We start from the raw sequence: 26625 nt of genomic DNA on the forward strand, positions 1-26625 counted from the left end.
TTTACAGCAGATAGAGCCTACACTACCACTATCAGTATCACATTTGCACTAAATGCCACACAACCATTACAAGCAAATTTGTGAACTCTAAAAAATAATATCCAAACTGGTAAATTTCTTGAGCTAAAAGTATTAGTTTCCAACTTGATAGCATATGATCCTGAAACATTTCAAAGATATGGATTTGTAAAAGTTCCTATGCTCTAAAGATGATATTTTCAATATTTGGAACTTTGTTATATCATGCATGGGAAATATTTGCCAACACTATTTTTCGTAAAGCGATAGGGTTTCATTCCTCGCTCTGAACGTCGGGAGAGAATGCCTCGTCAGTGTGCAGGGTGTCAGTGTTCTTGGGGTGCCCTGTAGTTATCGGCCCATAAACAAACATAGTGCTACATATATTCGTGGACAGGGTTTATCACACAGTCAAGAGGACATAATGCATTGGGGGTTTTCAGGACAACTTGACATAATCTAATAACGAACTGTTCCTTGGTCGCACTGTTGTACAAATGAATACACTCAATACAATATCACCTTAGCAATGGGTCGTCCCAAATTTGGAACGAAATATTTGGCAACAAACGTAAAACATTCAAATTATTATATCACCACTTAAATATGAACAATCCAAATGTTACATACCACACAATTGTATAAATCCCGTATCTGCTCATACACCCAGTCTTCTACTGCCAGCCTTTTTCTAATCAGCATCATTTGGTCCTGTCCATATTTTTGCGTGAAATATTTCTTCTTTGTTTCCTTATCTTGCTCCCTTCTGAATAACACAGACTTCTTATTCGAGTCGTGTTGTCTATAATCCATTGTACAACTTGGTTCGGGCGCTTGCGGTACCGGTGTAGCCATGACTTGATAGAAGCCTACTGTCTTTCTACTGAAGGGAAATCGACTCATAGTGTAGCTTACGCGACTTGACTCGATTAATACGCCTTTTAAAATGCAACTGTCTCGCCGCTCTTTCAGCTGTAAAATAAAGAAAAATTGTATTTAAATGTAATTATGATATTACTTTGAAATGTTATTGATACAAACGAACAAAACATGTTTTTATAGTTAGAACTATATTAATTATTTGTCATACTAGTTTCTTCGAAGCAGATTACATTTATGAATGCATAAATTAAGAACTTGAGATGATAAAGTACGTTGACATGCCAAATGTATTAAAAGACTACTAAATACAAATATATAAAATGAAATATGATTTTAGATTAATGACATACGTATAAAGAATTTTTATTTCGAAGTCCCTAGTATGACAATTTAAATACTGAAATTGTAACTGTCATAAAAATATTAAACGTGTTGATAATTAAAATTAGACCCTTTCGCCATCCCCACCCTACACACAAACGCCTCCTTCAAAATTCTGGATTCACCTCTATACGCAGTCTTGCAATCTATGTAATACACTGGTATTTACAAACAATGCAAACATCTAAGTTTATTCAAATCAACATAAAAGAAACTTGGTATCTTACCATCTCTGAGTGAATTAGAAACGACTTATGTTTATGAAAAGATACTTCATAAGTTCAGAGTGAATATGGTTTTACGCCGCTTTTAGCAATATTCCAGCAATATCACGGCAAGGGACACCAGAAATGGGATTCACACATTGTTCCCATGTGGAGTATCGACGTCGGGCCTTCGGCGTGACGAGCGAACGCTTTAACCACTAGGCTACCCGACCGCCCAGTAAGTTAAGAATATTTATTATGCAGTTTACAATTCATTTACATCTAAATAAAGAAATGTGTGTATGTGTGTTTAAAGTAACGTATTAACCTAATCTTGAGCATTTTCTTTAGATCATACAAACTGTAAGTTTGGAATGACGGCGATGAGCGAAAAGAAATTATTTATTTTTCAGTCGTGAGACGAGCGACTGAAGCCTGGTACCATTACAATAAGAAATGTAATATTTCGTTCGGGGAATAGTATATTGTAACTATTCCCGGTTCCAATGCGCATGCGTCAAGTAAGAAGCCATGTTTTGATGTTTATTTGTGTGCGAAATTTTGTGATAAATATTCCCCCAGACTGCGAAAATGAGGATAATTACAGCCTTATTTTTAGTTTTGGTGCCTTCAATGGCAACTAAAGAATATGCAGATGATATTTCACAACTTCTGAAAGACCCACAGCTTATATATGACCTTGTTAAGCGGCTCGGAAGTGATGTCGATATATCTTCATCTCCTCAGAAAAAATCATATTCGGATAAACATTCCGATTCGACGACACATGAAGGTACTGATATTAATCACGATCTCGTTAATAATGAAGACAAGCCGTCATGCAAGACTCGTACATCTGAAAAGACGATAATAAGGACCGAAGATTCTAGACTAGCCGGTGCAATATTTCTCGGTTCATCGGAAAATATTGCGACAAATGAAGAATGTGTATCGAAATGTTGTTCTTCGAAAGGTTGTGAACTTGCTGTTTATGAGAACAAAGTAAGTATTTGAATTAATAGATTAACATGAAGTAATCTTCAAAGAGTCTAGGGGAAATATCTTTAAATAGCCTTACGGAATCAGCTCTGCCTAATGATCTATTATCTATTCACTAAACAATATAATTCTCACAAGTCAGCAATATGATAGGCCTATATTACCAATGCAAAATGCCCACTACATGGATATTATACAATGGATCAGTGATTGGTGTTATAGCCTGTACCTAGGAGATAGAAATTCAGTAATATACATTGGATACAGTACCATTTCTCTGAAACCATCTTTCAATACAGTTTATGAACCAGAGGAATAGTTTGTTAACAACTCTTTGCCTTTAAATTTAACAGCTGGATAAGTGTGACTATGTTATTTTTATTATTATTTTTATTTGAGAAGTAGCATCTGAAAGTAATGTTAGACAGATTGTATTCAGCAGATACATATGGTTGCTTTTCCTCACTTGACCTATAATACTTCCAACTAAATGAATAAAATATCTCTGTTAAGTCAACAGACTGGATGAAACAGGTTATGTCTACTTACCAGAAAGTCCTAGAAGAAACACCTACTGTATCTCATGTACTCCACTTGCACCTGTTCAGTGTTGAGTGGTCTCGAATCATTTTATCATGTTATCAGCGTATTGTCTTTCCAAGTCTAGCTAGTCATGCCTCAGTGATTATGTATTGTCAGAAAGGTTTGTTTGGGCAGTGTATATTGTCCTCCCCTCTCATTAGCAATGTGTCAGTCACAGTGCTCTGTGTGGGGGGCACAATAAAGTGAGCAGTATATACAGCAAAGGTGAAAGATATGCTTCAGGCTATCAGGTTGCTCAAATACACCTATACAAATTTTCATGATCACGCACACTCTGTGGATCCCAGTAGAAAGACTTAACCTGATTTGTACTGTTGTTGGGTTGTGCAAAGTCACGTGGCAAAAGTTGGACCACATCATAATACATATTTCATTTTACAAAAATTATAGTGCTACAAAGCCGAGTAGTTTCCACTTGCACTTTCAAAAGCACAACAATCATCCAGTACAAAATCAGTTTACCTTTTTGTTTATTTCACATGAACCACAAGCAGCATCTTTTCATATTATCGCCATCAATGTGTCCGTTTTTAGTCAAGGGCAATGAATTTGTATTGAGTGGGAGTGGTTTCTCTTTTGACTACAGCGTAAGAAATGGATTCAATTGGAGTGACCACCTTGTTGATAATATATTGGTGGAGAGCATGCTTGATGAAAAATATTTAATTCATGAATGCATTTTCCATTACAAATAATGAAAGAGATGATTCAAGTTTATTGTTACAGTGATGTGTAAAAAATACTTAACCTCATTTGCAGGCAAAACAACATAGAGTTTTTGTAGACTGTAAACCGACCTTATATGTCTGTTCAGATGGGAGTAAAATGTTTATAATTAATGTCTACTACACTAGCTAGAGCATACATAAGCAGATCTTATTTTAATTAGAATTGAGGTTGCAATATTATTTTTAAACTAGCTATCAGTATACATAGTGGCAGTTTACAGGGGATAGCTTACAAGATAACACAATGAAATCATGAACATAAAACAAAGAAACACACATACATGAAATTTACAAAGTGCTATGTTTATTTGTTTGGTGTGAATTTCTGGATGAAATTTCAGTGGTTTTCAACTCGCAAACTTTCTAAGATTTATTTCGCCAATTAATTTTGAGATGATCAGATGATATAACCTTATTCTATGGTAAATAAAATCAGGATTGCTATTTATATTTAAATAACTGGCACAGGGTCCAACTGTTTTTACTTGTCTTTGTGATTTAACTAGTCTCAGGATAGCATAGTTATTGCAGGCTGGAATATTAAAATAACATACAGTAACAATATCAGTAAATGATCACACTGTGCAAAAGTTGTTCAAATTGAAAATCCTTTCAAAGGTTAAGCAGTTCATACCTATCATCCTAACTTTGTTTAAAAATTATTTCAGATATTGCAATCTGTTTGTCACATCCCAAAAACTTATTTTACGTCAATCTCAATAGAGCTCACTATATGAGCAAAGATTTGTGTTGTGTTCGTTTGTTTGTTTGTTGTTTAACGCCACACTCAGCAATATTCCAGCTATATGACCATGATGACGGCGGTCTCTAAATAATCGAGTCTGGACCAGACAATCCAGTGGTTAATATCATGAGCATTGATCCAGGCAATTGGGATCGATGACATGCATCAACCAAGTCAGTGAGCCTGACCACCCGATCCTGTTAGTCGCCTCTTACGGCAAGCATAGTCACCTTTTACAGCAAGCATAGTCACCTTTTACAGCAAGCATGGGTTGCTGAAGACGTATTCTACCCCGAATCTTCCTGGGTCGATTTGTGTTGTAAGATAATGTTGCGATAGGTTTTAGACAGCTTCAGCATGTTCAAGAACAGCTCTTCTGGCATAGTTAGTCTCTAAGATTTTTCAAACTTGGGCTTTGGACCAGTAGCAAATGTCAGACTGTAGTAACAAAAAAATCCTTAAAGCGAAAACATTACAACTAGGCCATAACACTGGAAATAGCATCTCAACAATTCTGTAATGTAGCAACATAGTCTCTCACACAGACGATGAAAGAAAAATATCCCAAGCAAGTTTAAAATGCTTCGGCAAGTCTAGATTTCTTCAGTTCTTGAAAATAAACAAATTCTCTGGGCTCTCTTCATTATGCACTGTATATCATACTATTGAAAGACAAGTTAACTTCAAATATCCTTTAAAAATATTTCCATTTCAGCGAATTAATGTTAGTCTGTCTTCTTGTTTGTTTTGTTATTGGTATGAGATACAGAGATTATTACACAAGTGTCCGTCAGATACCATATTTTTACACTTATCCTATCTCACTCTATGCATTTTATCCTTCCTCTTCTGATCACTTGTGTTGAAATGTCCTTGAACAAAGTTTCCAGCTTCTAAGTTTCATTTGCCCAAACAACCCAGCATCACCTTGGCCACCGTCCCAGCAATAGTAAAAGTAGTGCGCCTTGGTGGGCGTGGCTTAATTTTTTTTATTACTTGCCCGTGAAGAGATCACCCGTTTAATAAACATTCAGCTGTATTACACATTGTGTAATACCAAAACGCTTGCTTATGTACTCTCGGAACACGTTTCACGAACAAATATTGAAAGCTCTCAACATCCTTTGGCTTATTCAACGACATTGCTTGTGGAGATGATAGATCACTGAGAGGAGCTTATGCACACTGGATGACCCCAGCAACCTTGTTGCTAGGTTGACGTCACATGGCATTGTTTCGCCGAAGGATCTTGCAACAAAATTCCACAAATTACGTCATCGGGTATTGTGAAGTGATTGTAAACTTTGAGGTGCAAGGCCCCGTTCCACAAGGCGATCATATGGTAGCGCGACGACAGTCGTTGGTCAAAGTTAAAGTATATGAGTTGCGATAACCTTAACGCTACGATAATTTTGTGGAACGGACGCCTGAATTCTAAAGGTGGACCGTTGGATGGTATTAAATTCATACGTTTCAACTTTTGACGTATTTGAAGTATTACTGAAGTATTACTGTGTTAAACTCAGTTGGATTATGCCGTGGATCGTGTCAGTGTCAGCCTATTCACACTCAACAGTATAATTCTAAAAACGTTATAAATGGCCAGTAATAAATAAAATACTAAACTCGCTCCCGTGTAAAACCAATTTTATGAAACTCGTGAATAGTTATGGTATCTGACTCGCTTTCGCTCGTCAGATACCAGAACTATTCACTCGTTTCATAAAATTGGTATTACACGGGAGCTTGTTTAGTATTCTATATACATTCATTGGTAAATGAATGCAACAACACATTACCAGTCAGAATGCAGGAATTTCAATGAACACAACGAAAATTTAATTATTCTTCCCATGAATATTCTCAAACGCGAAAATGGATCTCCCAAAATAGGCGAAGATGCTATGCAGTGTAAAATCTACAATAAAGTACAGTTTTTCGAGCACAGCGTTCATTCCCACATTTAATTTATTTCGCCTGATTTCATCTGGATGATTTGTATTGATGACAAAGACCAGTTGTCATTTGATTAAGAAATTCTGGAGTTCAGGAATGTATGTATCATGTGTATCACAGCTGAGAAATGTCTGTGATCTAATAGGCATCTCATAATCATCATGTGTGAAATTTGATTTTGTTAACAATGTCCAATACAGCGACCGCAAAGTTAGGGTTGATGAGGAGACACATCTAAAACCATACCGTTCAACACATGTACAGACGTAGGTGAATTCGACTGAAATTACGATCAGGAAAGTAGTCTTTTATAATCTGACCGTAGCTCATCACCATGGATAAGCCAATCACAGGCCTAGAATTTAATCTCACGCATATGTTTGATACCATTTATCTCAAAAGGATTTCTCACCTACAAGTGCAAAAGAAAAAGTACTATTAACCAGCAAGAACCTTAATTTCAGACAAAACACAACTGCTACCTGTTTACATGTCGAGATGCAGTGACAGGGGAGAACAAGTGCAAGTTTGACATTCATGCTGACTATGTCTCCACAAGAATATCCAGCTCAGATGAGGACACCCTTAAGTCATTAGACACGCTGGACAGTGGTCATCATGTGGAACCAGACCCTGACAGCCTGGCTGGTAGGCAGAAGGAAAAAGTGACAGAACCGACCATACCCCTTCATACCGAGGTGAAATCAACTCCGAGGCCCACACAACTGCCACATTCAGGTAGAGCTTACTGTCTTTTTTATTTGTGAATTACAGATTGGATGAAGATCCACTGTTACATGATGCTGATGTTGGGAATCATATATGACTTGGCAGACTTTTTGTTCTGAAATCTATCTCTGTGATATCTGGTTGTGAGAAGTTTCATGCTTTGTTAAGGATGGTGCTTTTGAGACAAATCCTTATTTTCTTACTATGAAAGACATGAGACCATTTATCTTCACAGGATAATATTCGGGCATCAGTGGTGTGGCAATAAAATGTCTGTCAGTAACTTCATGTGTGAAGTACTGGACCAGTACCTATCTTACCCTCTTCCGTACTATAGGTCATGAGAGGATCAATGATATATTCAATTATTATTTAACAGCAACAGAAACTAACTGTTTTAGTTCACTAGTCCTTATAATGATAACATATAAAAAAACCTGTAATTATGGCAAATTTCTACTAGTCCTTATGATACCATACTATAGGGCAATTTGGCAAGGACTGTGGGACTAGTGCTAATTTCTAACACAGATAAAGCCGATCTTTGAATCTGTATGTACATTGATGTAAACAAAGTCTACCAAATAGTTTAACCTTTCAGAATGTTTTGAATATATACCAGTGAAATATTCTTAATATCAATATGATGTATAACATGGTCAAATGTAGATGGGTGGTGGTATTTGAAGATGTCACTCCCTATGGGATATGACTTGAAAAATCATGTGTCGATTATTGCTGTGGTTGTAGGAGTGTCATGGAGACCTACCTGATATGTTCCCGTACTGGCATTGTACGAAGATGACACATTGTAGTGAAACTGACACGACACTAAACTGAAGGCTGTTATCAGATGATACATCCACCTGACACACCTACGGTGACATACATGCTATTTAAATGGCTGTACATTAAGGTTTTTGAAACTGACATACATAGCCAGTCATCGGTGGAGACAGTATCACGTAGCACTGATACACTTTGCTTTAAGATAATTAACCAGCTGTGGAAAAAACGCTGCTCCAATGAACACATACAAAATACCTCCTCTAACATATTATTTTGTGATGTATAATGTTTGTTGTGTATGCCATAGTTATGTGTATGACATTTAATCGTCCAACATTACCACATGACATACCATGAATACCTTGACAGGAAATCATCCACAGTAAAACTATCGCTTTACAAATGGACAGATGATTATCACTTTGTCTGGCCATGTTTGATACAAATTATTCTCTTTGTTATGGGTCTTTGTTTAGATTGAGTTATGAGTCTTTTCGAATAGGTTTTGTGTTTTAACAGGTTTTAATTCATTAGAAATGAGTGTTATTATAATTTAATCGCCACATGTAGACTTACAGCTGTACATAACATATGACACTTGTATTCCTATACCAAACACAAAGCTAATAATGTGAAAATAATGTCAGACTTTATCTGTTTAGACATGATCAGTCTTTGTGACCTTCCAGGAGAAGAAATTTCTTGATCACAAAGTAAATATGTTCCCGACTTTATCTGTCCTTCCCGCATCGAAAGATCACACCTTTCCTACCTGTATGCCAAACAAAACCAAGACATGACCTCACGAGTAGTGAGGGTTGATACAGCAAGTTGGAAGTGAGACGAGGGCAAGCTCACCTGTCATACAGTCAAAACCAGATAAACACTATCATCCACCATCTGATCACCTTGTCTTACTACATGGCCCACATCCAACCAGTAGATCTAATAATTGTTGATTGTGCTTTGTTGTGTAACCACAGCCCTTTCTGGTGTTTAGTTGACTTACCTTCACACAAGAGGGGACAGCGAGTAGAGCCTCTAGCAACACCTTAGGCCTGTACAACCCATATCGTACAACACGCTCCAGATATATGATCACCTCTGACAAGATGTAATAGTAGCCCTCCCAACTATACCCACTGAGCTGTTTGAAGTTTTGCCAGCAGATGCTTTGTTATCTAGGTTGACCTGGGGCCAGACTGGCTCTCTCCACCAGTTGAAATATATCTGATATCCAAACACTATAACACAGCCAATGTGATTGTCAAGTATTAGACCTCTACTGTACCTTTATGGATGTCGGAGAATGAATATCTGATTGAAAGACACAGTGAATTGTGTACAGGTTTAGGACAAAGAGTTGGAACACGGGTCCTCCTTAACACAATTCCAGGATGTATGTAGCAGTGTCATGCATGAGAGATGATGATATGAACTGAATTACCAAACAGGAAGTTTTTGTGAGGGGCACATTTATTTGAGTGGTATTGTGGCTTTGTTCAGGACTAGGGATTAATTGTCTGGGAAAGTGCCTTTGAGTATTAAGTAGTTACTTCAACAAGTTCAACAAATTCAAATACAACAGTGTATTTATTGTAACTCACTATGATATCTGGACTGGGGAACCAGTAGATGGTTACTCACCCTTGATGCTAACTGATCCTGTGTTCAGGATGCAGATGAGAAAGTAGTTGAGTTGCTGATGTAGATGTTAGTTGTGGTCATAGACTCCCAGAAGAGGAAGGTTATTCATGTCTTTTTGTTTCAATCATGGAAGGTTTATTAAAAACTATCAGATACTGAAATTGAAAGCGGGAAGGACTTCTGACATTACAAAAAAAAGAGCAAAATCACGGAAATATTGAATATGAAAGTTGTTGAATATAGTTCTATACTCTTGGTAATGACTATGTTTATTTCAGTTATTTTATGTGGTCAGAATGCTGATAAAATGTATATAAAATATTATATGTGTGCCAAGCTGATGATTCAAATGCTGAATATGAACAATAATTTCATTAATTTCCACGAGACACTCCAGTTTAGGGTTATAGAGAGTAAGATGTAAGTGGGTATTGTTCGTGTCACCTGAGGGCAATAATGAAAATGATAATTGGATGTTGGCAGGTGAATGTATTTATGTTGTAGTGCTGATTAGACAAAGTGATTCCTGGAAGAAGGAGACTGTGACATATGATTTCAGGTCCCGTTGGTACAGTTTGTTTCCAAACACACCTGCCAAGGATTTAACTAGAGCTTATTTAGGATGAAGGAGAGCAGTGAGGCCATTATTTGGTGTCAAAGCATGGATTTATTTCCAAATTGGTAAATCACATAAGGTTTCTTTTGTCCTTTGAAAAATCTGCAGATCCAATATTTCCTTGACCTGTTCAAATATGTGACTATAACAAAAGGTGTCAGGTTGGTGAGATTTGTGGGATGTTTGTTCAGAGATGCTACAGTCCCTAGCATAATGCATCTGACTCTGCCATGTTTAGGTTAAGCGTCTTTACAAGTCTTTGTTGTTGTCCACCTCTCTGATGTTCCATCCAGTGATTTGTGGAGGTGCTAATCTCCGTTTGATTGTCAGCACATGACTGCTTATTACTTGGCATGCAACTTGTACATGATCCTTGGTAAGCTGCCTCCATAATTTCAAATGCAGAACTGGAACAGTAACACCAATGCACTCTGCTACCGCCTATGTTCATAACTTTAGGGTTACTCAACACTGCTTCATGAAGATTAGGAGAAAACTTGGATAGGAGACTTAAGTCTGTCATATTCCTTTCAAGAGATATTTTTGAACGTGTATTGTAAACATTGTGAGAGAGCCCAAAACAGATTGGCTCCATCATTAGCTAAATTGGGTCTTGTCACTTAAAAGAGCACTGGACAACCCAAACTCTGTTAAAGCATTTTATTCATTGGGTCTGGGATGTTTAAAAAATCACAGAGGCAGTCAATCATTGATCATAATATCTTGATTCTACAAGATCTAAGGGACCACAAAACAACTTTGAGTATGAGATACTGTTTACTTTAGAGTATATTGGTAGCCAGGGGTTCAAGTGTTAGATTTTCATTTACTTCATGACTCCCGAGTTCAATATAGGAAAACTCCAATGTAGGATTCACCAGATACTGACCAGTGGGTAGGAATAGTCTAGACTGACTGATTCCTGCCATAAGCTGGTTAGGCAACACTGTTAATATTAGTCTTGAGAAAAGGTAAAACATGGATGTATAGATTAATGTCATTAGCATGGTGTGATGACTTGAAGTCACAAAATAACTTTTAGATGGCTTTTTGTGTACTGCAATCCTTTCATCGCCTGCTGTGAGTCTGTGAAGAATATTATTTTCCTGGGCCAGTAGATTCCCACTGACAAGGGAGCTGTACGCATTAATAGACTTGTCAGTCATATCGTGTCATAGGTAAGTCGATTACCTGCCAGTGAACTGCCACTGGACTTGTTTGGAGATAATACTGTCATACAAGCCAGATAGTCAGGCCTACGCTGTCATAGACAGGAGACCTGTGTATTGACACAGGATAGTGTTGATAACTTGTTGGGTGCATAGATGAAATATTGTGGGCATATTGGAACCTCGCTCATGACATAGCTAAATTCACAAAGTGAAGGATTTGCAGAAAAGAATGACTTTTTATATCCTGTGTGCTAATGCTGGTTGTTGTGAAAATTAGAGACAAATCATCTTAATTCAGTTTAAATAATGCTGACAATTACTTGAGAAACTACGAGGAGTTATAATAAAAAAGGAATTCATAAGTTGGCTTATAACTATCTGCCGGACAGTGGGGCATGTAGAGGAAAATTCCATGCAGCCCAACAGAAGAGTTACTAACCACGGGCAGCCAGGCAGGCAGTTATTTGTAATTTTTATTTGTTACACTGCTCTCAAATCTTTCAATAATCTATTGTTATTGATTATTTTAAATCCATACTGTATTGGTAAGCAAAAACGCCATCATATAGTTGAATTTTGATTCCAGCAAGTGAAGCTTCCTGATATGTTACTTTTGTTCCAATTCAGTCGCATCAGTAGACCAAAATACTAAATAACATTCAATGAAACTCTCCAGGACAGCATTATGGTCAAAATAACGCCTCTGTAAACAATGCCTGTGGGAAGAATTACACATGCCCATCACTAGCTGATCACTGCACTCTTGATCAGTGCTTACTGCTTGAAATGTACGTCATGGAATTCCCACTTTCAGACAATCGATGACGTAAATATCAAAAACTTTGTCTAGATAGTTGTTCAACAGTTGATATATGCATTTCTAAATATGATGTTATATTAAGCATGTTTTTTTCCCAGACTTTATCATGGTAAAGTTAATTCATTGAATATTCCTTCAGTGTTTGCTTGTCTTAGTATTTGGTACAGCTCATACTTTCATGCATTACCTTGATACAGATTTAGCTGATAACCACACTGTTCCCCACATTGTTTCCGTGAATTATATTATATATATAACAATACAATTATCTCAAGTTGAAATGGGCACATTGATAGGAAACGTTCAGTAACTACGACCAACCAGCTTCTAATAAGTTTGACAGTTCTTTCGCTAACGTAAGTGGCACTTTCTATACTTAGACTCGCATAATGATTGGCCAACGTAATGCATCTGACACTAAGTCCAGCTTCACATGCACATACGCTGTCAACTGTCACTGTCATATTTAAGTGATAAGATTATGAAACATACAATATAAATATATTTTACGTAGAATCGTAAGAACAGGCGAGACCAGTGAAACATCTGGTGAACAGGGTTATTGGAGACACTTGGTGCTATTGGAAGTCTGTGGTCACGCCATAAGCACAGTTGTGACCTCTCACAGGAATTTGTAGTTATTAATTGGTATTTTCTATTGTGTATAACTATGAGTTCATGTAGATTATTCGAGTTTTGTCAATTAAGCTATTGTCTTGATTTTATATTAGTTTAATCTCACCTTCCGTTCTGTAGCAATGATTCATTTCATCAGATTATTCTATCAATCGCTCCATCACTACTGTTTACAATTCAGACAACATTACCATCACGGAGCTCTAGGACTGACAAAAGGCTTTATTTTGCAGTGGCCTTGGGTGGTTCCTGTCTAGCTGACTTGAGCTGTGAAGACCCACATGCTGTATGCTCATCAACAGGTTTCTGCAAATGTCAGGACAGCTACAATGAGAAAAGTGGTTTCTGCAGTAAGTCCCACGTTGGTCAGCACAAGGACCTGGTTACACTGTTGGGTTCACAACAAGTTAATGCTATTGTACACCTGCATTAGAAACTGCCCAATAGTCAAGATATCATTAGGACAAGTAGAAATGTGCCATTTTGAAGGGAAGGGCTTTGCAATATGTTATACGTTGTAAGGACTAGTGGACTAAAAATGGTCCTTTCTACCACTGTACACAAATACTACCACTAAATCTTTTTGCACTTGGAAGTCCTGGCCAAACAAACCAGTTGTAAAAAGTAATAGGCAAGAATCAACATTGTCCTACACTCTAGTCTCCCAATCTTTAGGAGTATGCTGTACAAATTAGATGGTTTAGCACATCCCTCCCACCCAATCTTTATGTGTTTTTATATTTTTTTAAAATGAGCTTTTGATTCTCTGGTTTCTTCAAAAAGCTGTCCTAGTGTGACATGCATATATATAAGTATTTGACCTTCAAATACTGTCTTGTTTTGGTGTCAGACAGTTGCTTAATGGCCCTGTTATTCACAATCCCTGGTGTGTTTACCTTCCAGCAGAGCAAACAGTTGGAGTAGACAGGACGCCAAGTAGATTTCATGAACTCGTATATTGCATTTTCCAAAGTCAATATGCTCAGATAGAGAAAGTAACTCCATTTTTGAAACAGTTCCTGTTTGTCAAATTTGTAAAGGTCAAAGGCCAGTGTTTCATTTAAATTTATGCTAAAATCGCAGTATGTGTCAAGTATCTAATTTTAAATTGCATGTTCCTAGGTTGAAGAGTTTGATTAAGAATAAGTTTTTGCTATGGCGTATATGAGTTTCAATACAAGTTGAACTCAGAGCAGGAGTGGTGTTGTATGTTTCCATACCGACAGAGGGGGGCCTTTGTGTGATTCAGGTTTCAGTTAAAATGTTTGGAAGTTGGCATTGGCTTGCCTTTGTGGTTGAGTTTGCTCAGATTTCATGGCTGGATATGAAAGAAGTAAGCATCTGCAAGTATTTCAGACTAGTAACAGCCTTCAACTATACCTTCTTAAACAATCAACCACTTGCTTAATCAACAATTTTGATGATGTAACTTTTGTCTCATCAGTTTAATAATCACAAACTCCAATTAAGGCTCATAGCAGATGTTTGCTGCCTTTCAGATAGAAAAACAGAGTTTGTTGTCATTTCGACTACTTGCTGACGCAAGCTTTGAAAGCTACACAGCTGTAAATCTTTATGTAGGTGAAGTATTATTTGGAGTTGTGAAAAGTATTTCAATCAAAATTTACCCAGAGTGTGGAATGGGATGAATATACTTGTGTTAGTTGCTTCAGGTGGTGTTTGTGGTAGGATTCTTCTTTGCATGTTATACCTGTGAGGTGGTTCTTCAGGAGTATCTACTGCAGCGTGACCCACCCAATGCTCAAGTTAAGGAGCTGTACCTCTTCTGTACTGGCACAGCTCATATGTTTCATTCAAATGACTGTCATGTTTAGAATGTTTTACATTCTTTGTGAAAGAGACCTGAATATCATATTGCCAGTTGCTCATATTGATTTCCATTATTTTGTCTGTACGCTTAAAGCTCTCTCCAGTATGTTCAGTAGTCTAATATGCAATACAGTTTTGACATGACTGTATGTACATATGATCATTAACATTGGAGGGGGGGGGGGGGGGGGAGAGAAAGGGGTTGCAAACTTGGTGCACCTCCTGTGTCAGTCCATCAGGATCTCAGATGTTTTTCATTCATATGGGATCTGAAGTCTCAGAATCTACACTGTTATGTGATCAGTGTTTTAAATGATTTGAATACCTAACAAAACAGTCTGGTAAGTGATTAACTGCCTGCATTCAGACATTTTAAATATTGAAAAGTAAAAAAAAATTGAGACAAATTGTATCTTGATTCACTTGAAATAATGCAAACAATTACTTGAGAATCTTCAAGGAGTTATGATAAAACCTAATGCGTAAGTAGCCTTAAAATTATCATCCAGACAGTTGGGCAGGTGGAGGAAAATTATATGCAGCCCGACTGAATAGTTACCAACCAGGGGCAGGCCATCTCCCCAAGGCAAAGAGTTAAGCGGTCGAAGTAGGCTGAAATTTCAGAGTTATATTTGGCTGGACTAACGAGCCTATGCATAGTCCAATAAAAATCGCACAATGAACTAGACATCCTGTTCGTAAACAACATGAATTTCAACATGCAAATTTTGATCGACTGCAGGATTTGCAAAGCATGTGTACTGTCAACTGGGTGTTGACAGATATTTTGCAAATGTTTTTCATGTTTTTCATCAAGGTGTTCAAATGATTTGATTCCCTTCGCAAGGTAAGACCCGTATATACAAAACATAGATCTTGATTATTGATCAGATCGTCTTGACTGGGCGCCACCATTTCGTTTGAAGCAAGTGCAAATGATATGAGTTGTGGAATCTGATTGGTGAATAGGAGGCACATGGAACGGACATAACTCGCTATAGCCACTGGTGACCCTATGATCAAGGCAAGAAATTCCAGCATAGTTCAGCAAGGGTTGAAACTGGACTTTCATAGTCAGTAAACTTCCTTGCTGCGGGAGGATGTGGACAGGTGGGCATTCAGTTGCTTCGAACACTGAATGTGATGCCCCCCTGATTCTCAATCAAGCCCCAAGGATATTATTGGATATAGGATATAGGATATTATTGATATTATTGATATAATGTGCATGCTGCTGACTTGGGAGTCACTTTGATGTGCATGCATGTATTGTGCAGGCACCATGTGTGCTGCCTACTGTGTGATATTTATTGTTGTGACTGTTTGCTCCAGGAGAGGTATGTGGCCCAGATCAGGCAGAGTGCAAGATTCGAGGGACGTCATGGGTGGGACCAGACTGCATCCCGAAGTCCAAGCTTTGTGATGGTACCACAGAATGTGCGGATGGATCGGATGAGAGAGACTGCTCCCCTTCAGGTGAATAGACTTGGCACGTTGTCAGGCCAACATTCTACTTACCTCCAACTTTACCTAATATTTAGTACATGACCAGAAGGCGGGGGATTCCAGTTTTTGGTTTAGGTAGGTTTTAAATGAGGGGTATCAGACATTCATGATGTACTAGATTGATAGGAATTCATTGTCATATGGGTTAGCATTCAAAATAGCTGGGAATGAATGCGGCTGTTAGATGGTTACCACCTTGACACGACACAAATCTGTATATGAGAGAGAGGGGGAGGGTGATGTTATTGTTTGAACTGCAGTTATCATTCATCATTCATCATTCATTTGGCTCCAACTGAATCCGTACAGAGAGAGCATAGTACCTTCATACACCTAAAATATATAACATTAATTTCTACCCTGTACATAACATTTAACCATTGTAAATACACAAATATCTACAGACCTGCACATGACTCGCATATACACCAAAACCTACTTGACTCACATATTCAATTATGGTGACATAAAATTACTACTACCTATTCACACATACACACACAAACATACACACACACACATTAAAACTGAAATGAAATGAAAGTGATTGAATGCGAACAACAAGCCGAATGCTGCACTTTTGTTCTGAGTCACTGGTGCGTAGTGCAAGTTGTGTTATCAATTCTATGGGGAGATAGAGGACTACTATTAAATAGAACGAATGTAATGTCCAACTGGTGATGGGATTGAATTATCAAGAAAGGGAATTGTATTCACTGTACTCAATAAGAAAAACCATGTTATTACTATGTGGCCAATCACAATCAAATATGACATCATCTGATATAGTTTCCATGGTCGTTTAATGGATGGAACTCATGGATGTACAGTTTCCTTATATAAATCTGAATTAAAAAGCCAAGCTAAGACGGCAACATGAAATATATACTCTATGGCATGCATTTAAGGTAATTTTTCATTATGTTATTATTTGGATACAGTTCATTTTTAAATAGAAATATGAAAAATCAGAGCTCTAGACAAGTTTTTGGTTATTTGGGGATTTTACCCATTTTATTTATAATCCCTGTAAATCATAAAACCAAATAAATAGTAGTGTACACTAGGGGTGTCATGATAAATCGAAATATCAATAGATTGAAAACTGGTTAGCACTTAAAGTCAATAAATCGATTGTTAAATCAGTTTCGAAACAATTGTATCAATTTCAGTTAGGAATATCGATAGTTTCTATTGTACATGCAATGCTGTTCATATTTGTTTTTCTTTTGATCATGTGTGGTAGTAATTTACACATGGTAATGTGGAAGTTTCTTTTTCTTAGATTATTAGGGTAAAGAAAAAAATAATCAGTCATATCTCAAACTTTACTTTTTATTATTGTTGATAAACTTCAGTTCCAAAGTTTAATTCAACTCTAAAATCCATCTAAAGTGATAGACTGAAAACTATCGATATTTATCGCAATAGTTGCTTGCAATATCAATAGTTATCACAATAGTTATTTTCAATATCAATAGTTATTGCAATAGTGATTTCCAGACCAATAGTCACCCCTATAGTTTTTGTTGTGTATTTGATATGCTAGGGATTGGATTGTCTGCATATTTCGGTTATAATTTAAAGTGTATTTTATGCAAATACTCAGCTTATCTACAGCTCTGATTTTGATATTAATATTTTCTCAGAATAATAAGGTTTGAACTGCTTCAAGCAACATATGTATCAGAATGCTGTAGGTTTAGAAAGGAGTTTCTTCCTTGTCAGATAGACTTGAGCTTGGTTGACTCAGCATGATGTACAGTGATAACAGTTACATCCTAGTCTGGCTGGGTGTGGTATGTTAGAGATTATGTTCATAACTAGTTTATTGGTTGTTGATTTTGTTAGCACTGGTGGCGGATAAACAGTTAGAACCATGGCAAAGGAAATCCCCAGCAAGTCTCCCTGGTGATGGGAACTATGATAGTATGGGCTATGGCAATGACCTACAGATCCCTGACTTACCACAGGGAAAGTACTCCAGGACAGATCTTGAGAAGGAGCTGAGTGACGGCAAGGAAGTGGGACAGGGAGGCTACACTAAGGATGCTGATCACTCTGACAAACTCGCTGACAGTGTCAACAATGCATACAGCAATACCAGGGGAAAGGTGCATGATTACCAGTACTCATCTGATGTGGATAAAGAGTTGGAGAGAGTAAGCGTGTCTGTGACTGACCGGCCTATGGTGAAGCCTACATTCCTCCCATCTAAGCCAGTGGCATCATGGTACAGAGATGATGAGACCCCTGAGGGGCCGAGGTTTGAGGACAGGCACAAGGGCAACTCAGATGTTGCCAGTAAGAGGGTTCACAGGGTCGACACAACTGTTGAGGAAAGTGAAAATAGACTTCCAGGGACTTCAGGAAACAAGGCTCCAAAGCTTGATCTACATGCAGCTGCAGCTGGTCGTCCTGAAGGAAAACCTCGAGCTCCTCAAAGAGCTAAACCTGAGATTCCTCACTCTCCCTCACAGGCAAGCTTGCCTGAAGCTCAGCCAAGTCAAGTGTATCTGAAACCCAGCAGTCAGGACTCTGCATTCCAGACACTGGCCCCTGATGCCCCATCACGGGAAGATGCCAGCATGATGGACAATAAACCTGCCTCTAACATGGGCTACAGGCCATTTGACAGACCATATTCACCACATGGCCTGAACAGACAACCCTCAAGGATCCAGAAAATAAACTCCAATATTCCTGCTCCAGATTATGACACCAGTCTGTATGGGCTTGGGCAGCAACGCCCTTACCCCATGAGGAGACCATACCAGCAAGGCCGTCCTAATGGCCCGTATCGGAAGTTCCCTGATACTGGTTTCAACCACCCATACACAGGAGGCTACAACAACTATGACTACAATGACTTTGATCCCTATGTTCCCCTCCAAGGCACTGACTACAACAGTCCTGACAACCACAGAACTTATGGAAGCCATGACAAAGCGAACTACCCTTTTAAGTCTTATGGTGGAGGTACTCTATCGTTGTTGTGCTCACTGGAACCACCAGCATAGTGTGTTGTTGGCTTTTTGTCTTCATTGTGTTGCAGTATACTCTTCAGTTCCTTCTGTCTCCTTGTTTTCCTTTTAGTTGCAGATAGTCTCTTATGCTGTTCTGTATTTGTGTATTTAGTCCAGATAGACAAACTGTATTGTTTTAAAATTGGTGGTTAAAATGTAGTAATTCCTATGAAAATCCTTTTTAACATTATGGTTGTTTTTGGTTGAAGTCTCACAAGCTTCTCCTGGATGCCACTTGTGTGTTTTCTTCTGCTCGTCACCCCCTGCAATTGTCAGTGTTGTACTGTGTTGATGTGACACTCTTTTTCATCTTGCTTCATCACCTGTATCACAAAAGATTGTATTTCATAGCACTGAATTCTTTCACCAGTCACATCATTCATTTATTAAATCTTATCACTTTTCACAATGTCTGAAAATACTTGTTGCATTTAAATTTATCATATTTTATCAGTAGATTTTGAAATATTAACTATTTCCTGCAAGGTTGTTGAAACAATATTTCTGAGACACATGCCCCAACTGTCCATATTGAACATGTGAAAGAGCAATATAAAGATGCATCAAGCAAATCATTTAATAAATTAAATAAAGTAATAAATCAACAATAATATTTCTAAAAATGGTCAAACTTATACCTAGGTTCTATCTATTCACAAAATTGTATAATGTAAGTCAAATGACATCAGCATTTGTATCATCAATTTGTAGGCTCAGCCATGATGCCAAAATATATGCATGTGAAATCTAAGACACAGGTCGTAACCAAGCATGATATGTCCGCAAAGTTCCATATTTTAAGGTTATTTATAGGTCATGACTTCCTGCATAAAACATTCAGAATAACACAATTTATACATCATACGAGAGGACAGTATCCATTGAGGTAAAAGATCATGGTCCTTATAGAAATAACAGTAAAAAGTGCCATTAGATATCAATTTCTATTCAGTAAAATCAAGTGTTACAACTATGAAAATACTCCTTGCAAGGTTACTGTAATATTATTCATGTTCAAAGCTTTCTGATGGTACCAAACATCGAACAAATCTTTGCACATGTTTATTCATACAAAGCTTCAAAAACAGAGGTAATTCCCGGTATTTTCTTATGTTGCTGAGTGGAAAGCAACTATTATCAGGAAATAGGTGATGATAGATGGTATTTAAAACTCTTTTTATCATCATTTTCCAATTACTTGAAAATAAAAACAAAAAAGTTGCGAAAATTGCCATTATTGCCTTGGTGCTTAATCTGAACTTCCTGAATATGTTAGTTTTCATTTTTAATAATGTTAATGTTATCAGTGCTTTGTTTAAATAATGTGATAACTTTCATATTTTAAACATTATGACATGTAGCAACAAAGATGTTTTGCATAGATATAGACTTCATCTATCACCCTAGAGTCTCTGGGAACTCGATGCGATGGCAGTAAAAGCCATGGTTGCGTGGTGATGAAAGAGTTAATCATGTAAACATTCAATCAAACTCAATTCTTCAAAACTTTGAAACATCTTTAAATGTATTGTACAAACTGTGCAGGGTTTCCAAGTCTAAGGGAACATTATGTTCCTTGTGTTGTGTCTTGTGATATAGAGGAACATGCATATACTCAGGCAATTTCTTGTATTTGCAGACTATCATGATGGAAACAGACCCCAGGACATGGTACCCTCCCAAGGTGAGATATATGTATTGTCATGTAATGTGAGATCTGTGTTTCATGTGAGAAGGTACTGGACAGTGAGATCTGTTTCATGTGAGAATGTACTGAGATATGTGAGAATGTACTGGGAGGTGAGATCTGTGTTTCATGTGAGAAGGTACTTGACAGTGAGATCTGTTTCATGTGAGAATGTACTGGGATCTGTGTTTCATGTGAGAATGTACTGGAAGGTGAGATCTGTTTCATGTGAGAATGTACTGGGAGGTGAGATCTGTGTTTCATGTGAGAATGTGCTGGTAGGTGAGATCTGTGTTTCATGTGAGAATGTACTGAGATCTGTGTTTCAAGTGAGAATGTACTGAGATATGTGAGAATGTACTGGTAGGTGAGATCTGTGTTTCATGTGAGAAGGTACTTGACAGTGAGATCTGTTTCATGTGAGAATGTACTGGGATCTGTGTTTCATGTGAGAATGTACTGGGAGGTGAGAATGTACTGGGCGTTGAAATCTGTGTTTCATGTGAGAAGGTACTGGGTGGTGAGATCTGTGTTTCATGTGAGAATGTACTGGGAAGTGAGATCTGTGTTTCATGTGAGAATGTACTGGTAGGTGAGATCTGTGTTTCATGTGAGAATGTACTGGAAGGTGAGATCTGTGTGTCATGTGAGAATGTACTGGTAGGTGAGATCTGTGTTTCATGTGAGAATGTACTGGGAGGTGAGATCTGTGTTTCATGTGAGAATGTACTGGGAGGTGAGATCTGTGTTTCATGTGAGAATGTACTGGTAGGTGAGATCTGTATGTCATGTGAGAATGTACTGAAAGGTGAGATCTGTGTTTCATGTGAGAATGTACTGGTAGGTGAGATCTGTGTGTCATGTGAAAATGTACTGGGTGGTGAGATATGTGTGTCATGTGAGAATGTACTGGTAGGTGAGATCTGTGTTTCATGTGAGAATGTACTGAGATCTGTGTTTATGTGAGAAGGTACTGGGTGGTGAGATCTGTGTTTCATGTGAGAATGTACTGAGATCTGTGTTTCATGTGAGAATGTACTGAGATCTGTGTTTCATGTGAGAATGTACTTAGATCTGTGTTTCATGTGAAAAGGTACTGGGTGGTGAGATCTGTGTTTCATGTGAGAATGTACTAGGAGGTGAGATCTGTGTTTCATGTGAGAATGTACTGCCAGGTGAGATCTCTGTGTCATGTGAGAATGTACTGGTAGGTGAGATCTGTGTTTCATGTGAGAATGTACTGGTAGGTGAGATCTGTGTGTCATGTGAGAATGTACTGGTAGGTGAGATCTTTGTGTCATGTGAGAATGTACTGGTAGGTGAGATCTGTGTTTCATGTGAGAATGTACTGGGAGGTGAGATCTGTGTGTCATGTGAGAATGTACTGGTAGGTGAGATCTGTGTTTCATGTGAGAATGTACTGGTAGGTGAGATCTGTGTGTCATGTGAGAATGTACTGGTAGGTGAGATCTGTGTGTCATGTGAGAATGTACTGGGAGGTAAGATCTGTGTTTCAAGCGGTATATGTCAGATGAAAATATCTATTTTGCAGACATGACAGATGAACAGGTTACATCATCTCAGGATTCCGTCAAGTCCAACAACTTTCCTGCAGTCACAGAAGACAAACCTACTCAACAAGGCGGTAAAAGTACAGGTTTGTGTTTTCCATTATTGGTGTGTATAAATGGCAACCCTGTAATGAGTAAATTTTGAAATGGTAGAGCTGAGTTGGTGAGAGATGCATCCCTTTAGAGACCGGACATGGAAATTGAGCGACAATCTAAAATGTACTGTTTTCTTTTTTTTAGATGCAGCCTCACACTCTTCAGAGGCTAAAACTGATACAGCAGTGTCCACTAACATGGTTAAAGCAGAGAAAAAGCCAGTCAGTGAAGACAAAGATGACAAGCATGTGTCCAATGACAGCCAAAGTAACAAAGATACCCAACAGACAGACAGCAAAATGAGACCAACAGAATCTGAAGAAAAATTTAGGGATGACAAAACACAGCCTCTTACTAAGAGCGACACTGCAATGAAAACAGCTGCTGGCCCGAGTGTGAAACCAGCTGCTGGCCCGAGTGTGAAACCAGCTGCTGGCCCGAGTGTGAAACCAGCTGCTACACCAGAACAACATCCACATGTTAATGTGGTAAGTAACGAAGAGGAGACAGTATTTCTCACCAAGGAAAAAGTCATTGTAGCTAGCCCAACAGACAATGCTCAGGGACCTATAGTTGCTCTGTCACTTGGTCTGGCCATAACAGTTATATTGCTTGTGTTCGTTGGATGTCGGCTTAGAAATGTGAGACGGCGGTTACGAAAAGGACGACCCCTACATTCCAATGAGGCAGACTATCTCATAAATGGGATGTACTTGTAAACAAAATTATTTCTGATCATTGGTTGTTCAAACAAAAAGTTTGTTTTAATATCATTTAATTGTGTACATCAGTGTCCTTGTGTATCAAATATAAATAAACATTTTGCCGAGTTGCAAATCAAATATAGAGAGAAAACTTAAACATTCCTTCAAAGAGGTTTATGATATTAAGTGCATAAAATCCTACATTTAAATAATCTCAAGATGTATTTTTCTCTAATCTGATCTCTAATTTCAACAATTCCCACCAAGGACGGAAATGTACACATGTACACATTAAGCCATATTAAGCATTGCCACTCCACTCTCATGCTCTTAAAGTAACATTTTAAAGGAATACATGAAACCTTTTTATACTCCGATTTCTTACTTTTACATCAGCTTTAAGTGTGTGAAGTGTATCTTGGAATTAGAAATCCATTGGCATATTTTTGACTGATTTTCAATGGTAATTCCTTTAATCATTGACTTTAATTGAAAGGATAACATACTCAGTTTATTAGAACTGTTCTTACTTAAAAATATTTCTTTTCTCTTATTATCTTATACTTTAATGATGTAGATATGCACTGCTAATTAGGATGCAATATTGTCAGGCTTTGTTAGCCGTTTCCTCCAGCATCCCCATGTACATGTAATACTGCAGCCCTCCACGTCACTGTGCATTTCGGCCAAATCAGCGTTTTCTATAGGTGTATACAAATTATGATATTTGATCCAAACATTCAGAAGTGAGGACTGAACTCGAGGTTACCTCTGTTGTGAGGAACATATTCATATATGTGTGAAGAAATATGTTTGCTTAATCCTTCTCTATTCTTTGAATTACTTCAAAGTAGTATTGTTTTATCAGATGCTATTGTAAATAATTTGTCTGGTTCATTTTGTTTGTTACTGTGTATTCAATCTGGATCATTATGCAGTTGTCAGTTCAGTATACAGCAGCCAGAAAAATACATTCTAATCAAAACTATATTTATACATTCCATTTTATTTCTTTTGCTCATATGTGATGTTTTGAAAATATTGATTTCTATCTACCCTTGTTACTCCCTGAGTTACTCGACATACTTTTTATCACTGTTGACTTGCTCATGTCAAATCAAATTTTAATAAAAAAAACTCATTTATCACCTGCAATCAACTACATTTATGTATGCCAAGTTGGTGACTATTTAGCTCTGCATTTGTATTTATACACTTTGTAGACATCTTGTTAAACAGTATTTAGTGTGTCTCTTACTGATGTGTTGTGAAATCTGTGCTCTTCAAATTTTCTTGTAAATCAATGAATTTGAAATTTCATGAATATGTTTTAAATCAAACAGTAACAAAATCAGTCTTCATCATGTTCATGTTTTATTTTGACATGGTTGTGCAAGTTCAGTTAATCTGCTCCATCTTTCATTTTAAAAGTTTGATGAAGATGTATGAATATTTGTTTACAAATCCAATGCAGTGTATTCAAGTTGAAATGGTACATTGCCTGCCTTGCTGGATTGGAGTGACTGATGATTCTAAATGACAGGTCCGGATGTGGACTGGTCCATATCTTCATCATGTAGATCCTAATTTTGTGCACGGACAAGAATCTGCTTGCATTCCACGTCATCGAAGTCCGTGCTTATATAGTGGGGCCAAGCCAGCTTTATGCAAGTGGGTTCTCATCAAATGTATGCTATTTAATGTTAGCAGACATCTCTGTGACATGATGCATCAGTAACTTATGTGCAACCATGGTAACAGGGTCTGGATGGGTGGTAGGGGGGAGACAACCAAGAACTCTACTTACAATTGGGACAAAGACTAGAAATGAGGTGCACAATTGTAATAGTAACTTTTCGTAGCTATTCATAAAGCAACTTCAAATGTACTACTTATCTCTATGTAGCAGTACCTCATTCGTCCTTACAATGTGCTATCACAAGTCATCTGTCATTATGCACATAAAATGACAAAACTGCGAAAAAACACTGAGGTAGGTCACTGTAAATTTATGCAGTGTATTTATGTACATCAGCTTAGGAGTTTTCTCTACTTAATGGTCATATGTAATTGAACAAGAATCTTCAGCTGTTCAGGATTTGTTCACTCCAGGAAAACAAGGCTTCAAATGAGGTTGAGCATGAATTCCAGATATAGTAGGCCTGTATTTCAGTGATCATGTCAGTGCTGTACATACCACTGGGTAATAACAAAAATATTAGTAACATTTAATGGAGAGTTTTCTATATAAATGTAAATGAATAAATACTAGTTTGTAGTTGGTTGGACTACTATTTATTCATATTTCAGATTAGTCAAGACATTTAACAAGACGATCTAAAATCAGTGATAGTTTGCAGTAACTGTAGAGATGTATTTCTTGTGTCTTTCATTTGGTGTTGCCCACATGTGTTGTGTGTGATGTAGGTGGAAAACTTTGTTTTTACTTCAGGTGGGGGGCATGATTTCCCACTGCTGTAGAAAGGTCCCAACACTGGGCCAGTGGGGATATCTGGAGTAGCATTGGAAATCAAACGTTTGTTTTTCAAAGAAAGTTTACCACATATTATATATCCTGTACCCTGTAACTTTCAGTTTTAGTGTACAAACATTATTGATTGTGTGTAGGGGTGACATCAGTCTCTTTTTCACTGTTGTCTGTGATATTTGTTTCTTTCACAGAAATAAAAAGTATTTTGTAATTATTGTTTTTGTTTGTCAACGAGGATGTGAAACCAGTTGAAGGCCATACTCAGTGGAATTCTTTGTGATACAAAGTTCCCGACTCAGGTAATCTTAGGAAGTGTATTTGGTCTGATATGCTCTGCTGGTTTAGCTGTGAGACAAGTGGACTAACCTCCTGTGTTGTATAGATCATCAGGCAATGTAGTTCATACAGCAGTGTTAGCAGGACTACATTTATGGCCATGCACACACGGCTCTTGATGGAGGGGTGCCTGAAAGGTTATGAGCCTGACAATGATGGACTGTTGAGTTTGATGCTTATTACTTTTCAGTGTATCCCCCTCCTAGGTCCACACACTTCTACCAACAATGCTGGAGTTCCTGCATCCCACTGGTGGGGTGAAACATCCACCACAGCAGAAATGACATCATCAGATAGTTCTTTCTGTCAAGTTTGGGAAGAGGTGGATATGTGATGGTACCAAATCCAGTGAATATGGCAGATGTTCAGTGAGTTCAAAGCCACAGTCATGCATTGTGACAACAGACTTATGCACAGGTGCATTGTCCTGGTGGAACACCACACCTTTAGT

At 37.7% G+C, this 26625-nt stretch overlaps 2 protein-coding genes across 3 annotated transcripts in view; one reads left to right on the forward strand and one right to left on the reverse strand.

Moving 5' to 3' along the window:
- The window catches only part of LOC124124496 (protein phosphatase 1 regulatory subunit 14C-like), a 59212-nt gene extending 49966 nt beyond the window's left edge, over window positions 1–9246 (reverse strand). Inside the window, exons 1-2 of one of the 2 annotated variants that reach the window (XM_046487690.2) lie at window positions 9046–9246; window positions 649–990 (exon numbers count right to left, since the gene is read on the reverse strand). In XM_046487690.2, coding sequence (XP_046343646.1) covers window positions 649–921 — 273 coding nt within the window. In that variant the 5' untranslated portion in view covers window positions 922–990; window positions 9046–9246. Of the gene's footprint in view, window positions 1–648; window positions 991–8016; window positions 8125–9045 lie in introns of those variants that run through there. The other variant, XM_046487684.2, reaches the window with a different exon arrangement.
- Window positions 1989–26049, forward strand: LOC124124488. Its single transcript, XM_046487670.2, has 8 exons — window positions 1989–2489; window positions 6983–7256; window positions 13161–13277; window positions 16090–16233; window positions 18115–19242; window positions 20929–20973; window positions 22529–22633; window positions 22788–26049. Exons 1-8 carry the CDS (start codon window positions 2079–2081, stop codon window positions 23360–23362), a joined length of 2799 nt encoding a protein of 932 aa, XP_046343626.2. The 5' UTR covers window positions 1989–2078; the 3' UTR covers window positions 23363–26049.
- Window positions 26050–26625: the final 576 nt, after the last annotated feature.

The sequence above is a fragment of the Haliotis rufescens genome, unplaced genomic scaffold (assembly GCF_023055435.1).
Source record: "Haliotis rufescens isolate VD_foot unplaced genomic scaffold, xgHalRufe1.0.p SCAF_3, whole genome shotgun sequence".
NCBI lineage: Eukaryota > Metazoa > Mollusca > Gastropoda > Lepetellida > Haliotidae > Haliotis > Haliotis rufescens.